The 27,299-nt window shown below is 48.0% G+C and overlaps 1 protein-coding gene across 5 annotated transcripts in view; it reads left to right on the plus strand.

The window, feature by feature from the left end:
• Positions 1-27,299, plus strand: part of fgd6 (FYVE, RhoGEF and PH domain containing 6) — a 243,997-nt gene that overhangs the window by 115,594 nt on the left and 101,104 nt on the right. For all 5 annotated transcript variants that reach the window (XM_038810925.1, XM_038810924.1, XM_038810928.1 and 2 more), the window contains 3 exons: positions 3,185-3,253; positions 6,458-6,541; positions 10,139-10,218. In XM_038810925.1, the coding sequence (XP_038666853.1) occupies positions 3,185-3,253; positions 6,458-6,541; positions 10,139-10,218 (233 nt within the window). The remainder of the gene's footprint in view (positions 1-3,184; positions 3,254-6,457; positions 6,542-10,138; positions 10,219-27,299) is intronic.

The raw sequence follows: 27,299 nt of genomic DNA on the forward strand, positions 1-27,299 counted from the left end.
ACACCCGGGTTGCTGCTGCTGCTGACCTTTTTCTACCGTTCTGCCAGGAGATCTAGGAATGGTTGCCACCTCCTGAAAAATCCCTGCACTCTTAGGGTAAATTTCACCCTCTTCAATTTAATAAACCTCGCCATATTGTTGACCCAGGCCTCTACGCTTGGGGGCCTCGCATCCTTCCACTGAAGAAGAATCCTCCGCTGGGCTACTGGGGACGCAAAGGCCAGAAAACTGGCCTCTTTCGCCTCCTGCACTCCCGGCTCCATTGCAACCCCAAATATTACGAGTCCCCAGCCTGGATTGACCCTGGATCCTACCACCCTCAATACCGTCCTTGCCAAACCCTTCCAAAATTCCCCCAGCGCTGGGCATGCCCAGAACATGTGGACATGGTTTGCTGGGCTCCCTGGGCAGGTAAATGGCTGGGAATCCTACGGCAAGTAACTCACCACCTGACTCCCCAAAGCCTGTCAACCGTCTACAATGCACAAGTCAGGAGTGTAATGGAATACTCTCCACTTGCCTCGATGAGTGCAGCGCCAACAGCACTCTTGAAGGTCAACACCATCCAGGACAAAGCCCGCTTGATTGTTCCTCCATCCACAAACATTCAAAACCTCCACCACCGATGAACAGTGGCAGCCTTGTGTACCATCTACAAGATGCACTGCAGTAACTTGCCAAGGTTCCTTAGAAAGCACCTTCCAAACCTTCCAAAACCACTGTGTCACTGAGTTGATCAATCTTAATTTAAGCAACTACCATCTAGAAGGATAAGAGCAGCAGATACCTGGGAACTCCACCACCTGGAGACTCCGCCCCAAGTCATTCACCACCCTGACTTGGAAATATATCACTGTTCCTTCGCCGTCACAGGTACAAAATCCTGCATCTCCCTTCCTAACAGAACAGTGGGTGTACGTACACCTGAAGGCCTGCAGCAGTTCAAATAGGCAACTCAACACCACCTCTGAAGGGCAACTAGGAATAGGCAATAAATGTCGGCCTAACCACATCCCATAAATGATTTTTTAAATTTTAAATTATCCCTTAATTCCAAAACACTATAGACCTCCATCTTGAAAATATTCAAGGTCTGAACAAGAACAAAGAGCAAAGAAAATTACAGCACAGGAACAGGCCCTTCGGCCCTCCCAGCTTGCGCCGATCCAGATCCTTTATCTAAACCTGTCTCCTATTTTCCAAGGATCTACTTCCCTCTGTTCCCCGCCCGTTCATATATCTGTCTAGATGCATCTTAAATGATGCTATCATGCCCGCCTCCACCACCTCCGCTGGCAAAGCATTCCAGGCACCCACCACCCTCTGCGTAAAAAATTTTCCACGCACATCTCCCTTAAACTTTCCCCCAATCACCTTGAAATCGTGATCCCTTGTAATTGACACCCCCACTCTTGGAAAAAGCTTGTTGCTATCCACCCTGTCCATACCTCTCATAATTTTGTAGACCTCAAACAGGTCCCCCCTCAACCTCCGTCTTTCCAATGAAAACAATCCTAATCTACTCAACCTTTCTTCATAGCTAGCACCCTCCATACCAGGCAACATCCTGGTGAACCTCCTCTGCACCCTCTCTAAAGCATCCACATCCTTCTGGTAATGTGGCGACCAGAACTGCACGCAGTATTCCAAATGTGGCCTAACCAAAGTCCTATTCAACTGTAACATGACCTGCCGACTCAATACCCCGTCCTATGAAGGCAAGCATGCTGTATGCCTTCTTGACCACTCTATTGACCTGCGTTGCCACCTTCAGGGTACAATGGACCTGAACTCCCAGATCTCTCTGTACATCAATTTTCCCCAGGACTCTTCCATTGAACGTATAGTCCGCTCTTGAATTTGATCTTCCAAAATGCAACACCTCGCTTTTGCCTGGATTGAACTCCATCTGCCATTTCTCTGCCCAACTCTCCAATCTATCTATATTTTGTTGTATTCTCTGACAGTCCTCCTTGCTATCTGCAACTCCACCAATTTTAGTATCATCTGCAAACTTGCTAATCAGACCACCTATACCTTCGTCCAGATCATTTATATATATCACAAACAACAGTGGTCCGATCACGGATCCCTGTGGGACACCACTAGTCACCGTTCTCCATTTTGAGACACTCCCTTCCACCACTACTCTCTGTCTCCTGTTGCCCAGCCAGTTCTTCATCCATCTAGCTTGTACACCTGAACCCCATACAACTTCACTTTTTCCACCAACCTGCCATGGGAAACTTTATAAAACGCCTTACTGAAGTCCATGTATATGACATCTACAGCCCTTCCCTCATCAATTAACTTTGTCACTGTGTCACTGAGTTGATCAATCTTAATTTAAGCAACTTCTAAATTTATAACTTGATGCAAGAATAGTCTTGTACATCAATGATTTATTTTGATGGATAACTTTGGTGGATGCAACATAAGGAGTATGCTTTTACCAAATACATTTGAATCCAGCTGAATTGAACAATTCTAACATATGGCGCAAATTGTTGATTCTTTATTTCAGTTTTGTTTTTATTTTTGGTATGAAACATTGATTAAAATATGTAGCTCAAAACAATTACTTTGAGAAATGACCAGGAAACCAACATGCATAAAATGTGAAAACTTGTGCCAATCTAAAAGCTCTTTGATTATTTATGTTTTCTTTAAAAATCTCATGATCAGCTTTCATTTCTTTTCTTCTAGCCTAACTGGTGGTCTCACAAAGCTTTATTTTTATTTTCCACTTCTTGTGGCACAGTGGTTAGCACTGCTGCCTCACAGTGTCATGACCCAGGTTTAATTCCGGCCTCAAGTGACCGTCTGTGCGGAATTTGCACTTTCTCCCAGTGTCTGCATGGGTTTCCTCCCATACTTCAAAGATGTATACGTTAGGTGGATTGGCCATGCAAAAATGTCCCTTTGTGTCCAAAAGTTTAGGTGGGGTTCCTGTGTTACGGTGATAGGATGGGGGCCTGACCCTAGGTAAGGTGTTCTTGCGGAGGGTCTTCTGCATTGTAATGATTCTATGAACATTTCAGCCCCAGACCTTTCCATTGTATTCCTGTGCAAAGTGATTTGCACTTGTGAAATAGTTAAGTACAATGTTTCCAAAAAAATCTATCATGCCTGCTTTATTCAGAGCAACTGACAGCATTATTTTGTTGCTTGTCTCTTTGCCTAGGTCTTTTTGAAGGAAGGAACTTTGATGAAGCTGTCCAGGAAGGTTATGCAACCACGAATGTTCTTTTTGGTAGGTACTTCATGTTTAAATCCACTAAAGCTAATTCATCTGGAAGCAGTAATTATTTTCTGTATATTTTGTGCTTTGTAGAACCTGTAATTTTGTGCAACAAACTGTATAGTTGAAATTCCATGAACACAGATTCAGTCATGGCTTTCTAAAAGAAATTAGATAAGCGCCTGAAGAGAAAAGATTTGCAGGACTGCAGGAAAAGGGTAGCCTGGTGCGATTAGCCGAGTTGCTCCTGCAGAGAACCAACATGGACATGATAAGGTGAACGGCCTCCTTCTGTGTTGTAGCAATTTCTGATTTGCTTCACAGTTGAGATGTCTATAAGATAGAAGAATTTACTAACATGAACTAATTTAAATTTCTTCCTAATTTTAAAGTCTTCCAGGGAAAAAAATGTACTTTTAGAAGAGCAGAGGAGGGGCAGCACGATGGCGCAGTGGTTCGCACTGCTGCTTCACAGCGCCGAGGACCCGGGCTCAATCTTGGCCTCGGGTCACTGTCCGTGTACGTTATTTTATTTTATTTTTTCAATTAAGGGGCAATATAGTGTGGCCAATCCACCTACTCTGCACATTTTTGGGTTGTGGGGGCGAAACCCACGCAGACACGGGGAGAATGTGCAAACTCCACACGGACAGTGACCCAGAGCCGGGATCGAACCTGGGACCTCAGCGCCGTGAGGCGGTTGTGCTAACCACTAGGCCACCGTGCTGCCCCTGTTCACTGTAGTTCTGCGTGCCCCTTGCCACCCATCCAGTCTTTCTCCAACCGGGCCTGTTCTCCCTTTGTCCTGCTTTCTATTGTCGCCACCACCACATCCTCATTCCACCTTTTCCAGTGATTCACATTTTCAATTTCCACTTCTGAACTTCAGCAAAAAGTTCATAAGATCTGTGACTTCAATTTTCCTCTGACAACGTCATTGGTTCTTCACTCTGTCCAGCTGATTCTAAGGACTCTTCATCAGAGCAACGTTTCAAAAACTGAAATCCTCTTCTCATCAATCTCATCGAGGGTCAAGCTCTCGCTTCCTTCCAGAACAATGTTCTATACCAAGGATTTTGCAAGTTGTTGAGTGCATACTCTCCATGCTTCATTCTGTACTATTAAGGCCACAAAATGCACCCAAAGACAAATCCTGGGGTCAACAAGAGGATAAGTACCATTGATTGAGGAAGTTTCTCAAGACTGACCTCTTCCCTTGGGGAGAAACCAGATTATTAAGGAAGCAGAAATCAGCATTAAAAATGGTACTGGCTTTTTTAAGTACAGTACTGGTACTTAGTGAGATTAGTAACCTGTTTTTGAGTGGATTCTATTCCAGGTTTTGAGCTAGCTGCCAGATATATTAAGCTACAACACAAGCTGCCATTCTTCATTTATCTTTCCCTCAGTATGTAAAAAGGGAATGTTTGGCTGAGACAAATTGGGTCCATTATAGGCAGAGTCTAGAGAATTTATAATGGGGAATGGCGAAATGGCAGAGAAGCTAAATTATTACTTTGTGTCTGTCTTCATTGAGGAAAATACAAAAATCTCCCAAATTTATAAATCCAAGGCACTTGTGATTTCTGGGGAGAATGAGACATTGAAAGAAATTAGGTGGTGTTGGAGAAATTAATGAGACTGGAGGTTGATAAATCCCCTGGACCTGATATTCTCCATCCCAGAATGTTGAAAGAGGTAGCTGTGGAAATAACAGATGCACTGGTGATCATCTTCCAAAATTCTATAGATTCTGGAATGGTTACTGCAGTTTGGAAGGTAGAAAATATCACCACTCTAGTTAAGAAGGGAGGGAGAGAGGAAACGAGGAGCTACAGACCTGTAGTAAGGTAAAAGGGAAGCTACGTACGACCGAAATGAGACTCTTTTTCACTCAGAGAGCTGTGAACCATTGGAATTCTCTATCCCAGAAGGCCGTGGAAGCTCAGCTATTGAGTATGATTAAAGCAGTGGCTTTCTCTTCTATGTTCCTAAATAATGTTCGCAAAAAGCAGGACAAATAACCCCTACCAGTTTCCGCCTACACTCGATCATCAGAGGAATAATGGAGGCGTCACAGTGCTGTGAAGCGGCATTCACATAGTAATAAACTGCTCACTGACATTCAAATTATGTTCCGCTAGGGCCACTCACCTCCTGTCTCTGTTATAGCCTTGGTCCAAATATGGACAAAACAGCTGAACCCCAGAGCGGAGAGTGACTGCCCTTGACATCAAGGCAATATTTGACCAAGTGTGACATCAAAGAGCCCAAGCAAAATTGAAGTCAATAGGAATGGGGGAAGCTCCACTGTGGTTTGAGTCAAACCTCGCACAAAGAATAATGGTTGTGTTTGTTGGATGTCAGTCATCTAATTCAAGGACATTACTGCATGAGTCCCTCACGGTAGTTTCCTAGGTCCAACCATCTTCAGTTACTCCATCAGTGACCTTCCTTCCATCAAAAGATGTACTGCAGCAACTCTTCAAGCCTCCTTTGGCAGCACCTTCCAATTCCAGGATCTTTAATACCTCTAATAAGAAGGGTAAGGGCAATAGATGCATGGGGACACCACAACCTGCAAGTCCCCCATCCAGAACCAGGCACCACCCTGACTTGGAACTAAAAAACAATTCCTTTACTATCAATAGATCAAAAGTCCTGGAAGTTCTGTCCTAATAGCACTGGGTGTACCTGAAACACATGTGCTGCAATGGTCCAAGAAGGCAGCTCACCACCACTTCTCAAGGGCAATTAATAATAATAATCACTTATTGTCACAAGTAGGCTTCAATGAAGTTACTGAGAAAAGCCCATAGTCGCCACATTCTGGAGCCTGTTCGGGCAGGCCGGTACTGGAATTGAACCTGCTGCATTGTTCTGCATTACAAGCCAGCTGTTTAGCCCACTGTCCTAAACCAGCCCCTAGAGAGGGGCAACAAATGCTGGTCTAGCCAGTGATGCCCACATTCCATGAAATATTTTTTAAATCTTACAATGAAATTGTCTGGCATTCAGTCGCTGCTCCGCGTTGTTGAGATCAAGATCTCATTTTTAAAGGCACAGAAAATATGACGAAGGATCGCTTATTACATGTTGAGCTATCTGGTTCGGGAACTCTCTTTAAACCAATGTAGAGACAACATAGAGTTTTGCAGCTTGATCTTGAATTATTGCTTTGAATTCACAATTCATATATAATGGTTTCCTTTGTAGCTGAATGACGTGTTACTGTACACTACGCCGGTACAATCTGGAATGTACAAGCTTAACAACATGCTTTCTCTAGCAGGTATGAAGGTAAGTGATATTTTCCCCCTCATCACACTTTATGGATTATGTTGTTGAAGTGTAGTAAATCCTGTAAATACTACCGTAAGTTTTAGTTTTTTTACAAAATTTGATTTGCACTGCTATGAAGATGTACAATTGAGAAAATATTGGAATTAAACTAGGTGGATTATTGACACTCTGTTAGCCTTCTTAAGCAGGTATTGGGAGAACTCAACATTGTGGCTCCATTGAGAAATAAACTAATTTTAATTACGACTGAGAAAGTTACTTGAGTATTGAAAAAAAGACATACTGTTGAAGTTTAGACACGCAAGAATGCCACGTTTCGAAGGGAGCAACAATTTCTACTGCATGGGTAAAGGGTTGGTTGGCATTTACAGCACAGAAAGAGGTAATTTAGCCCATCGTATCCATGCCGGTCAACAAACATCTGACTACACTAATCCCATTTTCCAGCATGGCAGCGCAAGTGAATATCTAAATATGTCTTAAATGTTACTAGGGTTTCTGACTCAACCACCCTTTCAGGCAGTGAGTTCCAGACTCCCAACACCCACTGGGTGAAAGTATTTCTCCTCAACTCCCCTCTTAGCTTTCTACCTGAAATCCATGCCCCCTGGTTATTGGTTCCTCTACTAATGGAAAAAGTACCTTCCTATTCACCCTATCTATGCCCCTCATAATCTTGTACACCTCTATCAAGTTCCCTCTCAAACTTTGTTTCTCCAAGGAAAATAACCCAAATCTATCTAATCTTTCCTCGTAGCCTGGACTCTCCAGCCCAGGCAGCATTCTGATAAATATCCTCTGCACACTCTCCAGAGCAATCACACCTTTCCTATAATGTGGTGACCAGAACTGCATGCAATATTCCAGTTATGGCCACACAAGCATTTTATACAATTGCAGCATGACCTTCCTGCTCAAGTATTCTCTGCCTCTGTTAATAAGGGAAAGTATCCCAAGTGCTTTGTTGACCACCTTATCTACCGGCCCTACCACCTTCTAGAATATGTGGATAGGCATTCCAAGGTCCATCTGATCTTCAGTACTTCCCATGGTCCTTCCATTCATAGTGTAATCCTTTACATTATTAGCCCTCCCCAAGTGCATTACCTCACATTTTTCCAGATTGAATTCCATTTGCCACTGCTCTGCCCACCTGACAGTCCATTGATATCCTCCGCAAATAGCAAGGGTCGCAGCACCGAGCCCTGCCGAAATGCAATGGAAAGAGACTTCCAGCCATAGAAACATTTCTCTACCATCGCCCTCTGCTTCCTGCCTGTCCTGCCAAAAGTCATATTGACTCTGGTCAAAGCGTTGCCATGAAGAATGCACCAGATAGTGTACACTGTGGAGGGAAGTGAGGCTGGCCAAGATGAGGGATCTGTATTTGGAGGAAGGGTTCGCCAGTCTGGAAGAGCTAAGGGAGAGGATAAAGCTGCCGAGGGGGAGTGAGTTCAGGTATCTGCAGGTTCGGGACTTTGCGGGAAAGATCTGGAGGGGGCTCCCTAGATTGCCGGGATACACTCTGCTGGATCGACTGCTGCTTCCGGATGTGGAAAGGGAGGCAGAATTGGAGATATATACAAGTGGCTGGGGGGGGGGGGGGGGGGGGGCAGCAGGGAGAAGAGGGGTGGTGCATATCAAGGAGAAATGGGAAGGGAAGTTGAGAGGGGAGATCAATTGGGGAGTACGGAGTGAGGCACTACGTAGGGTAAACGGGACCTCCTGTTGTGCAAGGATGAGCCTGATACAGTTTAAGCTGGTGCACAGGGTGCATATGACTTGGGCGGGAATGAGTGTGTTTTTTCAGGGGGTAGCAGATGAGTGTGAGAGGTGTGGGCGGGGGCCAGCAAATCACACAAACATGTTTTGTGGTTGCGAAAAATTGAGAAGATTCTGGGCGGGAGTGTTCGCAGTCTTAGCCGGATAGTGGAGAAGGAGTTGGATGCGGGCCCTTTGGTGGCGATATTTAGGGTTTCGGAGAAGCCGGAGCGTTGGAAGAGGAGGAAGACTGATATTGTGGCCTTCGCCTCTCTGATTACATGGCGGCAAATTTTACTGGAATGGCGGTCGGCATCACCACCGGGGGTAGCGACTTAGTTGGGTGACCTGTACAACTTCCTGCGGTTGGAGAAGATAAAATGTGAATTAAGGAGATCTGCAGAGGCGTTTGCGAAAAGGTGGTGGGATATCTGTGACCGTGTTTGAGGGGCTGTTCATCATGGGGGGGGGGGGGGGGGGGTGAAAAAGTGGGAAACCATTTGTATAGACTGTATAGTTGATTGCTGGAAAGTATGTTTCCCGGGTGTTTGTGTTGTGACCTGCTTTGATGCATGTTGATAATAAAATACATTTATAAAAAAAATGAAGAATGCACCAGGATGATAAAAGCAAATTACTGCAGATGCTGGAATCTGAAACAAAAACAGAAAATACTGGACAATCACAGCAAGTCTGACTGTACATGTGGAGAGAGAAAGGAGCGAACGTTTTGAGTCTGGATGATTCCCGCTTTGACAAAGAGTCATCCAGACTCAAAACGTGAGCTCCTTTCTCTCTTCACATATGCTGTCAAACCTGATGTTACTTGGCCAGAATGTACCAGGGTCTTGGCTCACTTATACTTGCTCTAAGCAGCATGTATTCAAGGACCTATTCTCTGCAGGTGAAAGGAATATGCCAGCATTGCATCTTTTGGGGATTTAAAAGCATGGGGGACAATAGGTCCCTGGTGCATTCTCCACGGAAACCTTCAAGCAATCGAAGTTGACTTGCCTACCAATCGCCACCCTTTTCTCATACGTATAAATTGTTGCCATTTTGAAATTTGACATTCTTACATCTGTCCTGATGAATGGACAACATCATGTTCCTTTTTCAGCAATACTCAAAAGTCTATTGAGCTACTGTAATTCAGAATGACAGGCCCACAGTTACTGTTGCTAGTTCGGAAATCCACTATGAAATACAGCATTTAAAGTTTAAGCATGATGTGGCGATGCCGGCGCTGGACTGTGGTGGGCACAGTAGGAGGTTTGGGGGCAGTAGAGATCTCCAACGAGGGGAATCGCCAAGCAGAAACTGGTAGCCAAGGTCCGCACACATGAGGACAGCTTCAACCGGGATCTTGGGTTAATGCCACATGACACGTAGCCCCCACCATACTGCCTGGGTTTGCAGAACCCTACTATCTGTTCTGGCTTGAGACAATTCACACCCCGATTACCTGTGATTATCACTCACTCCACACACACAGTTTGTTCCTGCAAAGACTCACATTTCAACCATTCTTCACATTCCAATCTGTAATTATCTTGCAATTGTGTCTCTCCTATATATGCTGTGATTGTGAACCTGCCTCCTCTTCACCTGATGATAGAGTAGTGCTCCGAAAGCTTGTGATTTCAAATAAACCTGTTGGACTTTAACCTGGTGTTGTGAGACTTCTTAAAGTTTAACCAAAAGGGAAATATTTAATGTTTCAAAGAAATGGGTTTTACAGCATGGGCAATGTATAGCTTCCTATGCCAAAATGAACATGTGTGTTTTTTGTTGACCGGTTTGACTGATTGAAATGTGTTGTTTATCTTGAAGGTCAGTAAGCCATCTCAAGAAGCTTATCAGAATGAACTGAACATAGAGAGTGTGGAACGGTCATTCATTCTATCAGCAAGGTAATATCCCAGCCAGATCTGACTCAAATAGATACAGCATCACATCTTACATTAAGGGTTGCAATATCAGTTTTATTAGGGAGGGACTATTACTTCAATGGAAATAAAATGCATGGAAAACAACAGATCTAACCACCGTGCCGCTGATATATTGTTATAATTAATTAACAGCTTCTGTATCTTTTCCGTATGCAACCAGCAGACTAGTACAAGGGAAACTAGATGGATGGTGGTTTCTTTTTATCCAGGAGCTCCAATGCTCCTATATGGGTATGGTGATGCACATAATCTTGGTTAAGAGCAGAAATGAGGTTGCAAAAGCAATAAATATTGGAGGCCGGAAAATAAAATTGGAGAATGTGGTTGTTGGAAGACCAATGGTTGTTCATTAATTTTATAGATTATTTTGGTCATTGCTTCCTAATTGTACTAATTCTTGTTGGGAGAAAATCCTGTTTCCAATGTTATATATTTTTAAAGTAATTTTGCACAGGTCCTCCTCATGCAATAAGTTTATCTAATATCAGAAATTGATCAAAAATCCTCTTTCTCACTCTCTCTCTATTCTGTCACAAGCCAAATACAGATGAAGGTGGCCAGTAGCCTATTCAAACAAGAATGTGCCTCTCTATTACAGCTTTCAACTGTATTTTTGAATTTTGCCTCCACTAGACAATCCAGAAGTTATTTCCATTTGTTTATTCTGGACATAATTACAACTTTGCCTTCTACCAAATTATATTTGTCATCATGTATTACAGTCATAGTTTAGCTACTAATATTCTGACTTGCCTTGTTTGGAACATTTACTATCTTAGTAAATTCCACAGCAAGGTCCATCTTAGTCACCAGCTTTCAAAGCCAAAAAGCTTACAGGCAAAATTCTCCACCTCGAAATGCCGCAAACATGAACTACGATTGGGTGTCCGGCCAAAATTGAAGTCTGCGCCCAGCACTGATCAAGGCGCCATGTTCCTGTCCTTCATTGGTGGCGATAACAAGGTTTGCGGCCTGCGCAAGGGGGAGCAGGAGGTTCAAAAAACACTGAAAAACCATTGAAAACTGTCGGACTTTCTGGGGGGTGGCTGCCTGAGCTGGGAGCAGTAGCAGGTAGTTGGGAAGGTGTGCGTGGAGTCTGAGGAGATAGGAGATGTGCGAAATGAATATTTTTTGTCAGTATTCACGCAGGAAAAAGACAATGTTGTCGAGGAGAATACTGAGTTACAGGCTACTAGACTAGACAAGCTTGTGGTTCATTAGGAGGAGGTGTTAGCAATTCTGGAAAGTGTGAAAATAGATAAGTCCCCTGGGCCGGATGGGATTTATCCTAGGATTCTCTGGGAAGCTAGGGAGGAGATTGCTGAGCCTTTGGCTTTGATCTTGATGTCATTATTGTCTACAGGAATAGTGCCAGAAGACTGGAGGATAGCAAATGTTGTCCCCTTGTTCAAGAAGGGGAATGGAGACAACCCCGGTAACTATAGACCAAATGAGCCTTACTTCTGTCGTGGGCAAAGTCTTGGAAAGGTTCATAAGAGATAGGATTTATAATCATCTAGAACGGAATAACCCTCACAAACCTTATTGAGTTCTTTGAGAAGGTGACCAAACAGGTGGACGAGGGTTAAGCAGTTGATGTGGTGTATATAGATTTCAGTAAAGCATTTGATAAGATTCCCCACGGTACGCTACTGCAGAAAATTCAGAGGCATGGGATTCAGGGTGATTTAGCAGTTTGGATCAGAAATTGGCTAGCTGGAAGAAGACAAAGGGTGGTGGTTGATGGGAAATGTTCAGCCTGGAGTTCAGTTACTAGTGGTGTATCACAAGGATCTGTTTTGGGGCCACTGCTGTTTGTCATTTTTATAAATTACCTGAAGGAGGGCGTAGAAGGATGGGTGAGTAAATCTGCAGATGACACTAAAGTCGGTGGAGTTGTGGACAGTGTTGCAGGTTACAGAGGGACATCGATAAGCTGCAGAGCTGGGCTGAGAGGTGGCAAATGGAGTTTAATGCAGAAAAGTGTGAGATGATTCATTTTGGAAGGAGTAACAGGAAGACAGAGTACTGGGCTAATGGCAAGATTCTTGGTAGTGTGGATGAGCAGAGAGATCTCAGTGTCCATGTGCATAGATCCCTGAATGTTGCCACACAGATTGATAGGGTTGTTAAAAAGACGTACTGTGTGTTAGCTTTAATTGGCAGAGGAATTGAGTTTCGGAGCAATGGGGTCATGTTGCAGCTGTACAAAGCTCTGATGCGGCCGCATTTGGAGTATTGCGTGCAGTTCTGGTCGCCGCATTATAGGAAGGATGTGGAAGCATTGGAAAGGATGCAGAGGAGATTTACCAGGATGTTGCCTGCTATGGAGAGAAGATCTTCTGAGGAAAGGCTGAGGGACTGAAGGATGTTTTCGTTAGAGAGAAGAAGCTTAAGAGGTGACTTAATTGAGGCATACAAGATGATCAGAGGATTAGATAGGGTGGACAGTGAGAGCCTTTTTCCTCGGATGGTGATGGCTAGCACGAGGGGGCATAGCTTTAAATTGAGGGGAGATAGATATAGGGCAGATGTCAGAGGTAGGTTCTTTACTCAGAGAGTAGTAAGGGTGTGGAATAACGTGCCTGCAACAGTAGTGGACTTGCCAATATTAAGGGCATTTAAATGGTCATTGGATAAATATATGGATGATAATGAATCTCGGAGATTCTGGGAGAATAGCGGGAGGGGCGGGAGGGCCCCCCCAACATTTTTTACGCCCCCCCCCCCCCCGGCGCCCCCAGTGATTCTCCCCCCCCCCCCCCCCCCCCCCCCCCCCCCCCCCTCTGAAAAATCGGCACTCGCCGTTTTTCACGGCGAACGGCGATTCTCCGAGCCCGATGGGCCGTGTGGCCGGCCCTTCACGCCCGTTTCAACACGGCAGCAACCACACCTGGTCACTGCATTCATGAAACGGGCGCCAGATGCCCGTTTGTGGCATCTAGGGGCCCGATTGGGACGGGAGCACCACGACTGTGCTCGGGAGGGGACAGGCCCGCGATCGGTGCCCACCGATCGTCGGGCCAGCGTCCAAAACGGACGCACTCTTTCCCCTCCGCCGCCCGGCAAGGTCAAGCCGCCATGTCTTGCAGGGCGGCTGAGGAGAAAGACGGCCACCGCGCATGCGTGGGTTCGTGCCGTCTGCGCGATGAAGTCATCCGTGCATGCATGGGTTGGAACCGGCAACCCGCGCATGCACGGATGACTTCACAAGTGCGCCGGATGTGCGTTATTCTCGGCGTGACGAGGTCGGGCCAGCCGCTCTTCTTATAAACCTCTCCTGTTATAAACCTCTTCAGGTTCATATAAGGCAATAGAGCGAGGCCCGCTCCTCACGCCCCGGGTGGGGGTGAATTAGGTGCGGGGAGCGGGCTCCGAGGCCGCCCTGAACCTCGGCCGAGTTCACGATGGCCTTCACGAATTCCGCCCTTAGTCTCCCAAAGGGAGAATTTCACCCTACATTTCTCCAATGTTTCCTCATAACAGAATAATTTGAGTGGGATTGTCCAAAGGTTCTAAGGCTAAAGAACCTGCAGGATTTGAATGCCTCTTGTGTCTTGAGGGCAAGAATTAGCACAATTTTCAAGGTGCAGTATGACTAGAGAACGTATGTGGTTTTGTCACAATATCACCTTCATTGCTCAGTAATCTATTTTCTTCACTTGTAATTTTCTAATAATTTGAAATGTAAGTGCACTAAAAATCTTTGGTCATTTTCAATGTCACCTATAGCTATTTCTAAATCATCGGAATAAATATGTTGCATTTTTATCTTCCCGAGGTGCAGTATTATTTATTGGCTTAGTCATTAATCATTTACGTATTTTATTGAACTTATTTTGTAGATCGTTGGAAGCTATCAAATCAAGGCCATGAACCTTTGGCATTGCACTCAGATCTTTTTCTCTCCAGCATCACATTCTTCATCAATACCTGCTGCTTACTCTTCTATCAATTTCTTATCCCTTTTTCTTGAATTTCTACTGCTCTCCCTGTATGTGCTTTCTTAAATTATTTTGTTTTGCTTTGCGTATGTGTTTGTGTGTCTCTGTGTGTTTGCATGCCTGAGCTGTTTTCTCGGTGTGTATACTTCTATCCGTTTTTCTCTATATTCAGGGATTTATTTTTTCATATTGTTGCTGCTGAGTTAGGATAATAATATATGGTTAACCCCCACAGACTCATACTTAAAGGGTAGAGTGATAATTAGGTAATGTTTTGCTAGTTTTTGTTATAAACCTCTTCAGGTTCATATAAGGCAATAGAGAAAAATATTAATATGGGAAATAATAGACAGTGACAGGAAGTGAAAGAGGGTACAAATCTAAGAGTAAATCGGCAGATAGGGCTAGAGGCTACAATATAATACAAGGACAAAACTAATATCTTGTGGCTCTATCTTGGTGTCACTTGTGGGAGTGGTGCGTGGGCCCCCAAACAGTAACCCCACAGTAGGATGGTGCAAAAAGGAAGAAATAATGGGAGCTTGTCTGAAAGGTAGAATGATGATAATGGAGGATTTTAAGCTACTTTTAGACTGGAAAAATGAGATGGACAAAGTTACTGACATGAGGAATTCATAAATGTTTTCAGGATAGTTTCGTGAATGACCAGAGAACGTGTGGTTTAGTCACAATATCACCTTCATTGCTGAGTAATCTATTTTCTTCACTTGTCATTTTCCAATAATTTGAAATGCAAAAGCACGAAAAAGCTTTGGTCATTTTCAGTGCACAAAGAAAAGTACAGCACAAGAACAGGCCCTTCGGCCCTCCACGCCTGCGCCGACCATGCTGCCCATCTAAACTAAAATCTTCTACACTTCCGGGGTCCATATCCCTCTATTCCCATCCTGCACCAATCTGAGGTGCATCTTGACAAATACATAAATAGGATGGGAATAGAGGGATACGGACCCCGGAAGTGTAGAAGATTTTAGTTTAGACGGGCAGCATGGTCGGCGCAGGCTTGGAGGGCCGAAGGGCCTGTTCCTGTGCTGTACTTTTCTTTGTTCTTTGTTCTTTGTTCAGAGGGTGGTGAATCTGTGGAACTCTATGCCTCAGAAAGCTGTGGAGGCCACATCTCTTTAAGACCGAGATAGATAGGTTTTTGATCAATAAGGGGATATAGGGTTATGGGGAGAAGACAGTGGTCATGGGTTTGGAAGGTGCAGTCTAAGGAACCTTGGCAAGTTACTGCAGTGCATCCTGTAGATGATACACACGGTTGCAGTGTTCATCGGTGGTGGAGGGTTTCAATGTTGTGGAAGGAGGAGCAATCAAGCGGGCTACTTTGTCCTGGATGGTGCCAAGCTTCTTGAGTGTTGTTGGAGCTGCAATCATCCAGGTAAGTGGAGAGTATTCCATTACACTCCTGGCTCATACCTTGGTGGACAGGCTTTGTGGGGTCAGGTGGTGAGTTACTCATCATATGATTCCGAGCCTTTGACCTGCCCTGGTAGTCACAGTATTAATGTGCCTTGTCCAGTTCAGTTTCTAATCAATGGTAACCCTCTGAGGAATCGCGAATGGTGCCGAATGGTGCTGAACATTGTGCAGTCATCTGCGAACATGCCCACTTCTAATCTTATGATGGAAGGGAGGTAATTGATGAAGCAACTGAAGATGGTTGGGCCTAAAACACTACCCCGAGGAACTCCTGCAGTGATGGCCTGGATCTGAGATGATTGACGTCCAACCACCACAATCCTTGGTGCCAGGTGTGACTCAAACCAGCGGAGAGTTTTCCCCTGATTCCCATTGACTCCAGTTTAGCTAGGACTCCTTGATGCCATACTCAATCAAATGCTGCCTTGATGTCAAGGGCAGTCACTCTCACATCACCTCTGGCGTTCAGCTCTTTTTGTCCATGTTTGAACTAAGGTCAAGAGGTGTAATGAGGCTTCAGGTACTTGGGGGTGCAGGTGGCAAGGAACTGGGGGACCCTCCACAAGCTGAACTTTTCAAGGCTGGTGGAGCAGATGGAGGAGGAGTTCAAGAGGTGGGACATGGTACCGCTGTCGCTAGCAGGGAGGGTGCAGTCAGTCAAAATGACGGTCCTCCCGAGGTTCTTGTTTCTGTTCCAGTGCTTGCCCATCTTTCTCCCCAGGGCCTTCTTCAAGAAGGTAACTAGCAGCATTATGGGCTATGTGTGGGCACATGGCACCCCTAGAGTGAGAAGGACTTTCTTGGAACGGAGTAGGGACAGTGGAGGATTAGCGCTACCCAATCTTTCCGGATACTACTGGGCGGCGAACGCATCGATGGTGCGCAAGTGGGTGATGGAGGGGGAGGGGGCAGCTTGGAAACGTATGGAAAGGGCGTCCTGCGGCAATACAAGCCTGGGGGCGCTAGTAACGGCACCATGGCCGCTCCCCCCCACAAGGTATACCACGAGTCCGGTAGTGGCGGCCACCCTTAAAATCTGGGGGCAGTGGAGGCGACACAGGGGGGAAGTGGGGGGTCTGATGGCGGCGCCACTGAGAGGGAACCACAGATTTGTCCCGGGGAACACTGGCGGGGGATTCCAGAGCTGGCACAGGGCGGGCATCAGGCAACTGAGGGACATGTTCATAGAGGGGAGGTTTGCGAGCCTGGGAGAGCTGGAGGAGAAATTTGAGCTCCCCCCGGGGAACACGTTTAGATACCTGCAGGTGAAGGCATTTGCCAGACGACAGGTGGAAGGATTTCCCTTGCTTCCCGATAGAGGGGTGAGTGATAGGGTGCTGTCAGGGGTCTGGGTCGGAGAAGGGAAGGTCTCGGACATCTACAAAATAATGCAGGAGGTGGAGGAGGTATCGATAGAGGAGCTGAAAGACAAGTGGGAAGCGGAGCTGGGAGAGCAGATAGAAGATGGGACATGGGCGGATGCCTTAGAGAGGGTCAATTCGTCGTCGTCGTGCGCAAGGTTGGGCCTCATCCAATTTAAGGTGCTGCACAGAGCCCATATGACGGGGACTAGGATGAGTCGGTTCTTCGGGGGTGAGGACAGGTGTGTTAGGTGTTCAGGAAGCCCTGCGAACCATGTACATATGTTCTGGATGTGCCCAGCACTGGAAGAGTTCTGGGAGGGGGTGGCGGGGACGGTATCGAGAGTGGTGGGAACCAGGGTCAAACCAGGGTGGGGGCTAGCGATTTTTGGGGTTGGGGTGGAGCCAGGAGTACAGGAGGCAGGGGAGGCCGGAATATTGGCCTTTGCGTCCTTGGTAGCTCGGAGAAGGATCTTGATTCAGTGGAGGGACACAAGGCCACCAAGTGTTAACACCTGGTTAAACGACATGGCAAGCTTCATCCAATTGGAAAGAATCAAATTCGCCCTGAGAGGGTCGGTACAGGGGTTCTTCCGGCGGTGGCAGCCCTTCCTTGACTTTCTGGATCAGAGATAGGAACTGGAGGCCGAAATAGCAGCAACCCGGGGAGAAAGGGGGGGGGGAAGGGAGGGGGGGGGGGATAGCAACGAAGGGAGCACGTCAGCGGGGGGTCGCGGGCAATGACTGCCCGAGGCCATCAGTAGAAAGGGAAAAAACGGTTTGGTTGCTAGACTGGTAGCGCGGGGGGGGGGGGGGGGGGGGAGGAGGGTGGGGGGGTGCGCGCGGGGGAGGGCGTGGGGAGGATTTTCCAGGGGGGATTTGTTGTGTTATAATTTAAAATGTAGTAGGGGTAAATGTTTGTATCGAAAAATTTCAATAAAAATTATTTTTTAAAAAAAAAGAGGTGTAATGAGGTCAAGAGCTGAGTGACCCTGGCGGAACCAAACTGAGCATCTGTGAGCAGGTTATTGCTACGTAAGTGCCACTTTTGTAGCACTGTTGATGACTCCTTCCATCACTTTGCTGATGATGGAGAGTAGATCGATAGGGCAATAATTGGCTGGTTTGGATTTGTCTGTTTCATGTGTACAGGACACACCTGGGCAATTTTCCATATTGCAGGGTAGGCGCTGGTGTTGTTGTTGTAATGGAACAGGTTGACTAAGTGTGCAGCAAGTTCTGGAGCAGAAGTCTTCAGTACTATTGCTGGAATATTGTCAGGGCCCATAGCCTTTGCAGTGTCCAGTGCCTTCAGCTGTTTTTTGACATCATGTGGATTGAATTGTATTGGTTGAAGACTGACATCTGTGATTCTGGGGACCTCCGGAAGATACGGAGATGGATCATCCACTCAGCACTTCTGTCTGAAGATTGTTGTGAATGCCTCAGCCTTGTCTTTTGCACATATGTGCTGGGCTCCTCCATCATTGAGGATATTTGTGGTGCCTCCTCCTCCAGTGAGTTGTTTAATTGTCCATAACCATCACGGCTGGATGTGGCAGGACTGCAGAGCTTAGATCGGATGCATTCATTATGGAATTGCTTAGTTCTGTCTATTACGTGTTCGATTCACAAGTAGTCCTGTGTTGTAACTTCACCAGGTTGACACCTCATTTCTCGGTATGCCTGATGTTGCTCCTGGCATGCTCACCTGCACTCTCCATCGAACCAGGGTTTATCATTTGGCATGGTGATAATGGTAGAGTGGGGGATTTGCTGGGCCAAAGGGTTGCAGATTGTGATTGAATGTCCCAGAGGCCCCTGGATTAAGAGGGTAGCTATGTCCCCTCATCTAGGTAGTCGTACGCAGGTGAGTCTCTGGGAGGTTGCAGATTACTTGGCTTCCTGTTGGGTTATAACACCCTTCCCCCTTCCAGGTGCAATACGTCTTCTATTTCAACGGCAGAAGGGGGGAGATTCTTTGCCCTCTTTGCTCACTGTTATCTTCCGAATGCCTGCTGATCCGGAACGGTATAACAAATCGATGAACGCCATTTGGGCCGACCGCCTGGGTGCTTGGCCCGGCAGACGCTACTTGACCCGTTTTGACTGCTGTAGGCAAAGTCTCCATGTCATAATCTGGGTCGAATGAATTGACCTCCTGCATCTCCGACTCATCAGCGTCATCAGTGACTGCTTCGGTGAAAGGGACACCACCGATCATGAGGACTGTGGTCTGTCGTTGTGGACGTGCAAGGCTCAGCTGTGGAGGTAGTCAACGTGCCTGCTTGATACATTACCCTGTATCCGTACAGAGTATGAGTCCGCCCTGATTGCTTTACTATCGTCTCTGGGATCCACAGCGCAGCGTCCCATCAACAAAGTTCTGGATGCACACAGCATCACCAGCTAAAATCCCCTTTTGGGTCTGTCCCGACATGTTCCTGCTGGCTGCGGATCTTTTCCTGATGCCCCAGCTGCCCAAAACACACCCATACCCACCGTCACAGCTTCCAAAGTCAGATTCCATTTCTTATTAAAGAAGGGCTATAGAACATAGAACAGTACAGCACAGAACAGGCCCTTCGGCCCGCGATGTTGTGCCAAGCTTTGTCCCAAACCAAGATCAAGCTATCCCACTCCCTGTCATTCTGGTGTGCTCCATGTGTCTATCTAATAACCGCTTGAAAGTTCCTAAAGTGTCCGACTCCACTCACACAGCAGGCAGTCCATTCCACACTCTAACCACTCTCTGAGTAAAGAACCTACCTTGGACATCCCTCCTATATCTCCCACACTGAACCTTATAGTTATGCCCCCTTGTAACAGCTACATCCACCCGAGGAAATAGTCTCTGAATGTCCACTCGATCTATCCCCCTCATCATCTTATAAACCTCTATTAAGTCGCCTCTCATCCTCCTTCACTCCAATGAGAAAAGCCCTAGCTCCCTCAAACTTTCCTCATAAGACCTACCCTCCAATCCAGGCAGCATCCTGGTAAATCTCCTTTGCACCCTTTCCAATGCTTCCACATCGTTCCTATAATGAGGTGACCAGAACTGCACACAATACTCCAAATGTGGTCTCATCAGGGTCCTGTACAGTTGCAGCATAACCTCACGGCTCTTAAACTCAAGCCCCCGTTAATAAACGCGAACACACTATAGGCCTTCTTCACGGCTCTATCCACTTGAGTGGCAACCTTCAGAGATCTGTGGACATGAATCCCAAGACCTCTCTGTTCCTCCACATTCCTCAGAACCCTGCCGTTGACCCTGTAATCCGCATTCAAATTTGTCCTACCAAAATGAATCACCTCGCACTTATCAGGGTTAAACTCCATCTGCCATTTTTCGGCCCAGTTCTGTATCCTATCAATGTCTCTTTGCAGCCTACAACAGCCCTCAACCTCATCCACTACTCCACCAATCTTGGTGTCATCAGCAAATTTACTGACCCACCCTTCAGCCCCCTCCTCCAAGTCATTTATAAAAATCACAAATAGCAGAGGACCCAGCACTGATCCCTCTGGTGCACCGCTGGGAACTGGTCTCCAGTCTGAAAATTTTCCATCCACCACCACCCTCTGTCTTCTATGTGATAGCCAGTTACTTATCGAATTGGCCAGATTTCCCTCTATCCCACACCTCCTTACTTTCTTCATGAGCTAACCATGGGGAACCTTATCAAACGCCTTACTGAAATCCATGTATACAACATCAACTGCTCTACCTTCATCTACACACTTAGTTACCTCCTCAAAGAATTCAATCAAATTTGTGAGGCAAGACTTACCCTTCACGAATCCATGTTGGCTATCCCGGATTAAGCTGCATCTTTCCAAATGGTCACTAATCCTATCCCTCAGGACCCTTTCCATTAACTTACCGCCCACCGAAGTAAGACTAACCAGCCTATAATTCCTATTCCCTTTCTTGAACAGAGGAACAACATTCGCCACTCTCCAGTCCTCTGGCACTATCCCCATGGACAGTGAGGACCCAAAGATCAAAGCCAAAGGCTCTGCAATCTCATCCCTTGCCTCCCAAAGAATCCTAGGATACATCCCATATGGCCCAGTGGCCTTGTCGATCTTCAGGTTTTTCAGAATTGCTTATACATTTTCCCTCAGAACATCTACCTCCTCCAGCCTACCCGCCTGTATCACACTCTCATCCTCAAAAACATAGCCCCTCTCCTAGGTGAACACTGAAGGAAAGTATTCATTCAACGCCTCTCCCATCTCTTCTGACTCCATGCACAAGTTCCCACTACTGTCCTTGACCAGCCCTAACCTCACCCTGGTCATTCTTTTATTTCTCACATAAGAGTAAAAAGCCTTGGGGTTTTCCTTGATACGACCCACCAAGGACTTCTCATGCCCCCTCCTAGCTCTCCTAAGCCCTTTTTAACTGATTCCTTGCTAATTTGTAACCCTCAAGCGACCCAACTGAACCTTGTTTTCTTATCCTTTATACGCTTCCTTTTTCCTCTTGTCACGACATTCAACCTCTTTTGTGAACCATGGTTCCCTCACACGGCCATTTCCTCCCTGCCTGACGAGGACATACCTATCAAGGACACGCAGTATTTGTTCCTTGAACAAGCACCACTTTTCATTTGTGCCTTTCCCTGACAGTTTCTGTTTCCATCTTATGCTCCCTAATTCTTGCCTAATCGCATCATAAATACCCCTCCCCCATTATAAACCTTGCCCTGCCGTATGGCCCTATCCCTCTCCATTGCAATAGTGAAAGACACCGAATTGTGGTCACTATCTCCAAAGTGCTCCCCACAAACAAATCTAACACTTGCCCGGTTCATTACCCATTACCAAATCCAATGTGGCCCCACCTCTTGTGGGCCTATCCACATATTGTATCAGGAAACCCTCCTGCACACACTGTACGAAAACTGCCCCATCCGAACTGTTCGACCTATAGAGGTTCCAATCAATATTTGGAAAGTTAAAATCACCGATGACAACTACCCTGAGACCTCCACACCTATCCATTATCTGCTTTGCAATTTCTTCCTCCACATCTCTATTACTATTTGGGGGCCTATAGAAAACTCCTAACAATGTGACCGCTCCTTTCCTATTTCTAACTTAAGCCCATATTACCTCAGTAGGCAGATGCCCCTCGAGCTGCCTTTCTTCAGCCGTTAAACTATCCTTGATTAACAATGCTACTCCTCCACCTCTTTTACCACCTTCCCTACTCTTACAGAAACATCTATACCCAGGAAATTTGCTACGGCTCTTCAGGGGGGTTTAAACTAATTTGTCAGGGGATGGGAAAACGAGCTGTAGTCCAGAAGCCAGCGTTGAGAGTAGTGAGGTACTGAGGAGGGTATCAAGGTCGCAGGAGTGTCCCGGCAGGCAGGAAGGTGAGTTGAAGTGTGTTTACTTAAATGCAAGGAGCATCCAGAATAAGGTAGGTGAACTTGGAGCGTGGATTGGTACTTGGGACTACGATGTTGTGGCCATTACGGAGACGTGGATAGAACAGGGGCAGGAATGGTTGTTGGAAGTTCCTGGGTATAGATGTTTCTGTAAGAGTAGGGAAGGTGGTAAAAGAGGTGGAGGAGTAGCATTGTTAATCAAGGATAGTTTAACGGCTGAAGAAAGGCAGCTCGAGGGGCATCTGCCTACTGAGGTAATATGGGCTTAAGTTAGAAATAGGAAAGGAGCGGTCACATTGTTAGGAATTTTCTATAGAAGTGTTTTCTATAAAACACAGCAACCAATGCGTCTCCCGGCAGCCTCTCCTCTTGCGCTGTTTTCACTCTCCCGGCTGTCACTCCTCTCGTGCTGTTTTCACTCTCCCGGCTGTCGCTCATCTCGCGCTGTTTTCAATGTTCCGACTGTCTCTCCCCTCACGCTGTTTTCAATGTCCCGGCTGTCTCACCCCTCGCGCTGTTTTCACTCTCCCCGACTGTCTCTCCTCTCGCGCTGTTTTCACTCTCCCGAATGTCTCTCCTCTCGCGCTGTTTTCACTCTCCCGGCTGTCTCTCCTCTCGCGCTGTTTTCACTCCCCCGACTGTCTCTCCTCTCGCGCTGTTTTCACTCTCCCGAATGTCTCTCCTCTCACGCTGCTTTCACTCTCCCGGCTGTCTCTCCTCTCGCGCTGTTTTCACTCTCCCCGGCTGTTTCTCCTCTCGCGCTGTTTACACTCTCCCGGCTGTTTCTCCTCTCGCGCTGTTTTCACTCCCTCGGCTGTCTCTCCTCTCGCGCTGTTTTCACTCTCCCGACTGTCTCTCCTCTCGCGCTGTTTTCAATGTCCCGACTGTCCTCTCGCGCTGTTTTCACTCTCCCGACTGTCTCCTCTCACGCTGTTTTCACTCTCCCAGCTGCCTCGACTGTCGCGCTGTTTTCACTCTCCCGGCTGTCTCTCCTCTCGCGCTGTTTTCAATGTACCGACTGTCTCTCCCCTCACGCTGTTTTCAATGTACCGACTGTCTCTCCCCTCACGCTGTTTTCAATGTCCCGGCTGTCTCACCCCTCGCGCTGTTTTCACTCTCCCGGCTCTCTCTCCTCTCGCGCTGTTTTCACTCCCCCGACTGTCTCTCCTCTCACGCTGTTTTCACTCTCCCGGCGCTCTCTCCTCTCGCGCTGTTTTCACTCTCCCGACTGTCTCTCCTCTCGCGCTGTTTTCACTCTCCCGACTGTCTCTCCTCTTGCGCTGTTTTCACTCTCCCGACTGTCTCTCCTCTCGCGCTGTTTTCACTCTCCCGGCTGTCTCTCCTCTCGCGTTGATTTCAATGTCCCGACTGTCCTCTCGTGCTGTTTTCACTCTCCCGACTGTATCCTCTCACGCTGTTTTCACTCTCCCAGCTGCCTCTACTCTCGCGCTGTTTTCTCTCTCCCGGCTGTCTCTCCTCTCGCGCTGTTTTCACTCTCCCGGCTACCTCTCCTCTCGCGCTGTTTTCACTCTCCCGGCTGTCTCTCCTCTCGCGCTGTTTTCAATGTACCGGCTGTCTCTCCTCTCGCGCTATTTTCACTCCCCTGACTGTCTCTCCTCTCACGCTGTTTTCACTCTCCCGGCTGTCTCTCCCCTTCGCGCTGTTTTCACTCTCCCGATTGTCTCTCCTCTCGCGCTGTTTCACTCTCCCGACTGTCTCTCCTCTTGCGCTGTTTTCACTCTCCCGACTGTCTCCTCTTCGCGCTGTTTCACTCTCCCGGCTGTCTCTCCTCTCGCGTTGATTTCAATGTCCCGACTGTCCTCTCGCGCTGTTTTCACTCTCCCGACTGTCTCCTCTCACGCTGTTTTCACTCTCCCAGCTGCCTCTACTCTCGCGCTGTTTTCACTCTCCCGGCTGTCTCTCCTCTCGCGCTGTTTTCAATGTTCCGACTGTCTCTCCCCTCACGCTGTTTTCAATGTCCCGGCTGTCTCACCCCTCGCGCTGTTTTCACTCTCCCCGACTGTCTCTCCTCTCGCGCTGTTTTCACTCTCCCGAATGTCTCTCCTCTATGCGCTGTTTTCACTCTCCCGGCTGTCTCTCCTCTCGCGCTGTTTTCACTCCCCGACTGTCTCTCCTCTCGCGCTGTTTTCACTCTCCCGACTGCTCTCCTCTCGCTGTTTTCACTCTCCCGACTGTCCTCTCCTCTTGCGCTGGTTTCACTCTCCCCGATGCCTCTCCTCTCGCGCTGTTTTCACTCTCCCGGCTGTTCTCTCCTCTCGCGCGTTTTCACTCCCCGGCTGTCTCTCCTCTCGCGCTGTTTTTTCAATCTCGACTGTCTCTCTTCTCGCGCATGTTTTCACTCCCCCGGCTGTCTCTCCTATCGCGCTGTTTTCACTCTTCCCGACTGTCTCTCCTCTCGCGCTGTTTTCACTCTCCCGACTGTCTCTCCTCTCGAGCTGTTTTCACTCTCCCGGCTGTCTCTCCTCTCGCGCTGTTTTCACTGCCCCGGCTGTCTCACCCTCTCGCGCTGTTTTCACTATCCCGGCTGTCTCTCCTCTCGCGCTGTTTCACTCTCCCCGACTGTCTCTCCTCTACGCGTGTTTTCATCTCCCGCTGTCTTCCTCTCGCGCTGTTTTCAATCTCCGAGCTTGCCTCTCCTCTCGCGCTGTTTTCACTCTCCCGACTGTCTCCTCTCGCGCTGTTTTCACTCTCCCGACTGTCTCCTCTCGCGCTGTTTTCACTCTCCCGGCTGTCTCTCCTCTCGCGCTGTTTTCACTCTCCCGGCTGTCTCTCCTCTCGCGTTGATTTCAATGTCCCGACTGTCCTCTCGCGCTGTTTTCACTCTCCCGACTGTCTCCTCTCACGCTGTTTTCACTCTCCCAGCTGCCTCTACTCTCGCGCTGTTTTCACTCCCCCGGCTGTCTCTCCTATCGCGCTGTTTTCAATGTACCGGCTGTCTCTCCTCTCGCGCTATTTTCACTCCCCCGACTGTCTCTCCTCTCACGCTGTTTTCACTCTCCCGGCTGTCTCTCCTCTCGCGCTGTTTTCACTCTCCCGACTGTCTCTCCTCTCGCGCTGTTTTCACTCTCCCGACTGTCTCTCCTCTTGCGCTGTTTTCACTCTCCCGACTGTCTCCTCTCGCGCTGTTTTCACTCTCCCGGCTGTCTCTCCTCTCGCGTTGATTTCAATGTCCCGACTGTCCTCTCGCGCAGTTTTCACTCTCCCGACTGTCTCCTCTCACGCTGTTTTCACTCTCCCAGCTGCCTCTACTCTCACGCTGTTTTCACTCTCCCGGCTGTCTCTCCTCTCGCGCTGTTTTCAATGTTCCGACTGTCTCTCCCCTCACGCTGTTTTCAATGTCCCAGCTGTATCACCCCTCGCGCTGTTTTCACTCCCCCGACTGTCTCTCCTCTCGCGCTGTTTTCACTCTCCCGAATGTCTCTCCTCTCACGCTGTTTTCACTCTCCCGGCTGTCTCTCCTCTCGCGCTGTTTTCACTCCCCCGACTGTCCCTCCTCTCGCGCTGTTTTCACTCTCCAAACTGTCTCTCCTCTTGCGCTGTTTTCACTCTCCCGACTGCCTGTCCTCTCGCGCTGTTTTCACTCTCCCGGCTGTCTCTCCTCTCGCGCTGTTTTCACTCTCCCGGCTGTTTCTCCTCTCGCGCTGTTTTCACTCCCTCGGCTGTCTCTCTTCTCGCGCAGTTTTCACACTCCCGGCTGTCTCTCTATCGCGCTGTTTTCACTCTTCCCGACTGTCTCTCCTCTCGCGCTGTTTTCACTCTCCCGACTGTCTCTCCTCTCGCGCTGTTTTCACTCTCCCGGCTGTCTCTCCTCTCGCGCTGTTTTCACTCCCCCGGCTGTCTCACCCCTCGCGCGGTTTTCACTCTCCCGGCTGTCTCTCCTCTCGCGCTGTTTTCAATCTCCCGACTGTCTCTCCTCTCGCGCTGTTTTCACTCTCCCGACTGTCTCGCCTCTTGCGCTGTTTTCACTCTCCCGACTGTCTCCTCTCGCGCTGTTTTCACTCTCCCGGCTGTCTCTCCTCTCGCGTTGATTTCAATGTCCCGACTGTCCTCTCGCGCAGTTTTCACTCTCCCGACTGTCTCCTTTCACGCTGTTTTCACTCTCCCAGCTGCCTCTACTCTCGCGCTGTTTTCACTCTCCCGGCTGTCTCTCCTCTCGCGCTGTTTTCAATGTTCCGACTGTCTCTCCCCTCACGCTGTTTTCACTCTCCCGGACTGTCTCTCCTCTCGCGCTGTTTTCACTCCCCCGACTGTCTCTCCTCTCACGCTGTTTTCACTCTCCCGGCTGCCTCTCCTCTCGCGCTGTTTTCACTCTCCCGAATGTCTCTCCTCTTGCGCTGTTTTCACTCTCCCGGCTGTCTCTCCTCTCGCGCTGTTTTCACTCCCCCGACTGTCTCTCCTCTCACGCTGTTTTCACTCTCCCGGCTGTCTCTCCTCTCGCGCTGTTTTCACTCTCCCCGACTGCCTCTCCTCTCGCGCTGTTTTCACTCTCCCGGCTGTCTCTCCTCTCGCGCTGTTTCACTCTCCCGGCTGTTTCTCCTCTCGCGCTGTTTTCACTCCCTCGGCTGTCTCTCTTCTCGCGCAGTTTTCACTCTCCCGACTTGTCTCTCTCCTCTCGCGCTGTTTTCACTCTCCCGCTGTTTCTCCTATCGCGCTGTTTTCACTCTCCCGGCTGTTCTCCTCTCGCGCTGGTTTTCACTCCCTCGGGCTGTCTCTCCTATCGCGTCTGTTTTCAACTCTCCCGACGTCTCTCTTCTGCGCTGTTTTCACTCCTCGGCTGTCTCTCCTCTCGGCTGTTTCACTCTCCCGAATGTCTCTCTCTCACGCGTTTTCACTCTCCTGACTGTCTCTCCTCTTGCGCTGTTTCA

This window comes from Scyliorhinus canicula, chromosome 11 (genome assembly GCF_902713615.1).
Source record: "Scyliorhinus canicula chromosome 11, sScyCan1.1, whole genome shotgun sequence".
Taxonomy (NCBI): Eukaryota; Metazoa; Chordata; class Chondrichthyes; order Carcharhiniformes; family Scyliorhinidae; genus Scyliorhinus; species Scyliorhinus canicula.